This window comes from Meles meles, chromosome 2 (assembly GCF_922984935.1).
Source record: "Meles meles chromosome 2, mMelMel3.1 paternal haplotype, whole genome shotgun sequence".
Lineage (NCBI taxonomy): Eukaryota > Metazoa > Chordata > Mammalia > Carnivora > Mustelidae > Meles > Meles meles.
This window is the reverse complement of record NC_060067.1, coordinates 30,201,079-30,207,078: the sequence shown is the minus strand read 5'-3', so window position 1 is coordinate 30,207,078 and position 6,000 is coordinate 30,201,079. Positions and strand designations below refer to the sequence as shown.

The 6,000-nt window shown below is 35.2% G+C and overlaps 1 protein-coding gene across 3 annotated transcripts in view; it reads right to left on the bottom strand.

Annotated features, from left to right (window-relative positions):
• Positions 1 to 1,811: 1,811 nt before the first annotated feature.
• GABRA2 (gamma-aminobutyric acid type A receptor subunit alpha2) overlaps positions 1,812 to 6,000 on the bottom strand; it is a 124,937-nt gene continuing 120,748 nt past the window's right edge. For 2 of the 3 annotated variants that reach the window (XM_045984539.1, XM_045984519.1), the window contains one exon: positions 1,812 to 2,691. In XM_045984539.1, the coding sequence (XP_045840495.1) occupies positions 2,395 to 2,691 (297 nt within the window). In that variant the 3' untranslated portion in view covers positions 1,812 to 2,394. The remainder of the gene's footprint in view (positions 2,692 to 6,000) is intronic. The other variant, XM_045984530.1, reaches the window with a different exon arrangement.

Below are 6,000 nucleotides of genomic sequence, written 5' to 3'. Positions count from 1 at the left end.
TTCTGGACCATCTACCATAAATGTTAAAACAAAACAAACAAACAAAAAACTGGTGCCATCAATGTAGGTGCAGCCCTTTGTCAAAGGTAAAGATGAATCTTTTCTGTTGTCACACAGAAACTGCTATTTACAACTATTTTTACATATGTACATATTTATAAATTTATAACTTATGGTCAGACATGAAGGGGTAAATGCAAACTTAACATGGTCAGACATGAAGGGGTAAATGCAAACTTAACTTAGGCAATTTTTAAAGTGCCTAATAATGTATACCATACAAAACATTTTTATTGCTTGCCCTCAAACACAGTGCACTCTCTTTGACTCTCGCACACTTTCCTAAACTCTACCAAAGATCCAGGTTATATTTAAATGTGTAGGAAATAGAATCTCGTATGTTAAAACTATTTAGATGACAAAGAAGCTGTAATTGGAAGGGAATTAAAGAAATACATTTATTAGCTCATGTAACAATTTTATTTTATTAAGGATTACGGATTACCTTTTGTAAGGGAATTTTTAATGTCAAAGCTGTCTCCACGGCAAATTCTGTTAATAAGATGCATTTGTGACCTTGGTATTAATACAGTCATGCAAAGCACATAATAGAATCACACTAAAACAAAGAAAATGAAAAAAATTTAAACGAGGCAAAGGAATAACAAGTTTTGCTGTGATTTTGCTTATTTCCATAAGATACTCCTTTTATTTGATTTTATGAACATACTTACTTATGCACTATACTGAAATACTGTACAAAACTGCAAGAAATGCCACTATTTGACTACTTATGTTTCTACAAAAACACCATCATAAAGGTGTATCTATTAGTAAAAGTCAACTAATAACTGCTAATGTAGATGTGAGTCAAAAGGTTTTCAGGTTTTCCAAAAATGTTAAATCTAGGCATGAGACACAATTGTTAACTTCTATTAACACATTTCAGGGGCATAGAGAGTATATTTTAAAATATTAAAAGAAAAATGAATTTTATCCATTAATAATTAGTAATTATATAAAATTGAAAACTGTGGTGTCTGATTTAGTTATTTGTGTGTGTTCTAATTTAATCAGTGTGTGTGTGTGTGTGTGTGTGTGTGTGTGTGCGCGCGTGCGCGCGCGCATGCGCATTTACGTGTGTGCCTGTGAACTAATCCACGATCTGTTGGTGATGCTTTAAAGTTTCTGTTTAAAAATGTTCAACTCTTACCAAAACCTCTTCTGGTATACAAAGCTGTTGTAAATTTGAGTCAGTGAAATTTAAAGTTGCAATTTACAAAAGCAGATTTACATTAATTCTGATCTGAAAGCGCTGCTTCAAGACAGAAAAATGTGCCAATTAACTTCCCTTTCCTTTGTAATTAGTGGCTTCTGAGTCCTGATGACAAGAAGCCTTAAGGCAGAATTTGCAGTAAACAGGAAAGAAGAGAATCGTGTAAGTGCTCATCTAAATGCTGGGACACCTATGAATTCTCCTTGGCGGGAGTTTTTGGCACAATTTTCTAATCGACATGAATGTTGCTTTACAGCAGCCAAATGGGATGCTTTTTCCAGTCGCCAGCACCAAGAAAATTTAGCTGATCAATTTCAATACAACACATACCTGGAAAGAGTAAGACACATTTGTCTTTTTTTTTTTTTTAATTTAAGGTAGTTTCCAATGATTAAAATAATCTGTAGGATTTCAATTATTATTCTCAAATAAACTCTGAGCTAAAATGTAATGACTGTGACATTCTGATAGTTACTAAAGTCTAGGCATAATTAACATCCTGTCAGGAGTGACTCATAATTATTTGAGCTTGTCATGCGGTAATATGTTGCTATAGATGCTATACAGAGTAATTAAAAGCTGATTTCAGATCTCTAGTTTTTTGTTTTTGTTTTTTTTTTCTGAGGTGTGCTAAGCTTCCAATTACACTAGCAGGGTTTCTGAGCACTCATGAAGGGAACAGATGTGGCAGATACGAGGTTCTGTGATTTAGAAGAATTCATCTTGGAATGACAGTGTTATCTTATGTTATAGTTAGGCTACAGTAGAAAATAGTCCTAATATTTAAGATCTAAATCAAAAGAGTTCATCAAGTGTGGTATAGGAGCCCCATTTTCATCACAAGTAGGAAATAAACCAGGCCATGAGAAAGCCACTTTAAACGAGTTCCTAGGGTAAATCTTTAAGAAAGGCAATGGCTCTTTGGGTATGGGGTGCTTTCTGCCTGCAATTCCACAAGTTAGCAAATGCGTGTCTCCATTAGAGGTCTACTGGTAAGCTCGATAGCTATATACATACTGTACATATTGGTTCACAAATTAGCAGTTATTAGTCAGACTGTACATAGCAAAACAAAGTTCTATGTTGCTATACATCCCAAAGATAACCTGTGTCCAGATTCAAGGACTGACCCCTAATACAGGTTCTCTGTTTAAATACGTAGCCCAGTAAACTAAATTAAAGGTACCAAACAAAACTGGGAAAACTATTCTAGACATTCTGTCAATTTTGCTAACGCTGTTGAAGGTTTTCTTGGCTTCCGCTGGCTTGTTCTCCGGCTTCTTATTGGGTTCTGGCGTGGTTGCACTCTTGGAGATGGTGGACAGAACTGGGTCTTTTGAAAGATTCGGGGCATAATTGGCAACAGCTACCGCATAAGCATTGTTCTGTATCATGACAGAGGCTTTTTCTTTTTTCTATTGAAAAATACAAGAATTAACACAATGTGGGTAGAGCCTGCCATTTAACATTTTCCAAACTCCAGTTCAAATTCTGAAGAAAAGTATTTTGATAAACATCATTATCCATTAGAAAGATGAAATTTAGGAAAATAAATAAAAGGAGTCCTGAAACCATGAGGAAAGCTCCAGAGTAAAAATCAGTGATACCGTTTTCCCAGAGAACCATATTTTGTTGTTGTTTACATGGAAAACAAACAATCAAAACCACACATTTAATAAATGATACATTTTGACTCTTGTAACTTATTCATATATTTGTTAAATGGATGAAAGCATGAATAAATGAAATGTAGAAATATTTTAACCAGGGGAATGATCATCTACAATGACCACAATTTCTGGATAAAGAAATTTCACTTCTTTAACTAGATAACAGGGTTTCTCTTTTTCACGTCGAACGCTTTACTAATATGATGGGAAGCTAACCATATACAGTTGGCAGTGAAATAAATACTAAAAATCTGGGACAAAGATAAAATACAAACTTTGTTTTATGCCTAGCTCATCCACAACCTGCTTCCGTTCATAATCCCCACCTACTTGAATATGACTCACAGTTATCTCCTGCCTGGACCAAACAACATGCTTTGTGCTCTCCTAGCTTTCACTTGACCTTGTCCAATCATAGACACACTCTAGCCACAGGGATTTTTTCTTTTTTTGAAGACATCAATGGGATCATGTCACTCCTCAGCTTAAATCTCTTGAATACTATCGCAAGGAACTTAGAATAAAATCAGTAGTTCTTACCATGGCTTCTTTACTTCATTAATTATACACCAGTCTCATGAAATAACTCCAGTTTGCAAGAATACTTCCTTGTTTGATGCCTATGGCCATGCTGCTTCCTAGACTGGAAGGCTTCCCTTCCATCATGCTTATCATGTGTTATGTTAGTCACCATTAAGGGTGTCATTTGTGGAAAAACTTCACTACTGGATAGGAGGTAAGTTCTATGCCAATTCCTGTCACAAATTTCAAAATAGAGGCTAAAGAGGTTTACTGACATAACCAGGTCTCCTGTCTATTAAGTGGCTGAATGAGCACACAAACTCAAGTGCGTGTGACTTCTAAAGTCCTACTTTAAGCATCATACTGTGTGACTTTCTCTTTGAGGAAGCTATTTGAAACCTGGGAGTACACTTTTTCCTAAATTTTTCCAATTGAAGTTTGTATCACCAGGTCAAACTTCTAAAAAGACTCTTTAAACCATCATGTAACATATAGTGCTTATGTGATCATTATATCAATTCTACCTAAATATCATTTAAAATAAAATCAAATTGCCCTTAGAATTCAGACTTTGGGGATATTCCTTCACCTCTCCCTCCTTCACCTTCTAGTTAAAAAAAAAAAAAAAAAAAAACAGGGATAATTATAAAAAAGCCATAATGAACTGTTGTGGGAATTAAATGAATAAATGAATATTCAAACCACATACAAAAGCACAGCTTCTTAGTGGAGAGTAGTGACAGTTATAACTCTAATACAAGCTAAACAAGATTATTGGCTTATAAAATGTATAGACAATATACATAAACACTGCAAGCAGGATCTCAAAAAAGGTGTCTTGGAAGAGGGACATTTAAGTTAGGTCAAGATTTATGGTGCAAGGCTTAGACATTTTGACAAAGAAACATAGATGCAAACGTTCTTTGTTGCAAGAGGAGCCTATGGTTAGAAACTCTCACTGACTCTTACCAACCCCCTTCCTGCCCAATGCAAATAACCTTCAATTGTATATAAACCCACAGTTGGTGCTAAAATTATTTAACAAACTCTGAAGCAGACGCACAAACAAATCAGAACAGGTCCTCTAACTAATCGGGATGAATATCTGCTTTAAATACTCAGAGAGCTGTACCAGGATGTACATGCAAATATCACCCTTACGTGTTTGTATGCTGGGGTGTGTGTGTGTGTGTGTGTGTGTGTGTGTGTGTGTGTGTGTGGAGTGTTTAACCCCAATACTGAAGATACTACAATAAGCAGTGTTTAAAATAATTTTAATGTATGTGTGTAACTTTTCTTGACTCAACTACAGAGAACAAAATTTCATCATATTTCTTTTTCATCGCTCAAAGTATGGCTTCAATCTCTAAATGTAAGTATAAAGTTGAGAGACAAGCTCAGTACCTGACAAAATGATGGCTTGACTTCACAACGCTCTCTTGGAACTTGGAAACTTGATTATTTTCAGAATCAACAGCAAGCAAACGTGCAACAGTCATGAGTATTATCTTAGTCAAAACCCAGTGGCAGACACCCGTAATTTCTAACCAATGAATTCAGTGAAGCACAGGACACCCTCATGGCCCTAAACCGTCTTAATTCCTAGCCACAACCCAGTAAAGCCTTTCTGGCTCAAGTCTTACAAAGTCTTGTTTTAAAGGATAAAACAACTCCCTTCAGTCCATTTGAAAGTAATTGTCACAAATCTGCAGTATCTATTTAAGATTATTAATATCATGTATATAGAGGAAAAATGCTGTTGAATTCATAGATGACTTACAGTTCTTAGGTCTGCTAAACCAGAGTACACAGATTAAGTCCACATAATATATTTTATTCCTGTTCTTTGTAACCCAGAGATCTGCTGGTGATAGTATTAAAACATATTCGTACTCTAGGCCATTACTAGAAGATATTACCTCACCCTATTCATTATTAACTTCTATTAAAAAGAACCAAACTGATATATTATGTTATAAACCCTCTTCGAGTATCATACAAGCCTCTGATCAAGGCAGACCGTCAGCAGGTTGAGTCTTTAGGACAATGATTTTGCCCCTTTGAGACTAATTTTACTTTATTCAATGTGACCCTTGGCCTACTCTCAGACCCTCAGAGCCTTGAAGAGAAATAATGCAATGAAGACTATCATTGTGTTAACTGTTCAAACCAGTACAAACTACCACAAGATAATTTTTTTAAGGTTCATGCCCGTATATAAAGTTGTTTTTTTTTTTTCTTTTGAGAATTAGGCAGGTTCCAATAGTTCACACTACCTAATTTCTCATAGTCTAATTTGATCATTCTGTATTTCTGCTTTAAGTCTCTTAGGTAGGTCACTTCATATAAGAATAAGGCCAGGTATGCCTGAAAATGTAAGTAAAGAAAACAATGTTAAATGTGAAGCATGAAACCAAACAGAAGGAGAATGGGGGAAATGAAGGCAAGTGGACACTGCAAATTTCTATTAATTTTAAGTAACTGCTAAGGCTTTTGTAACCAATACATGGATGATTGACATAATATCTCTCA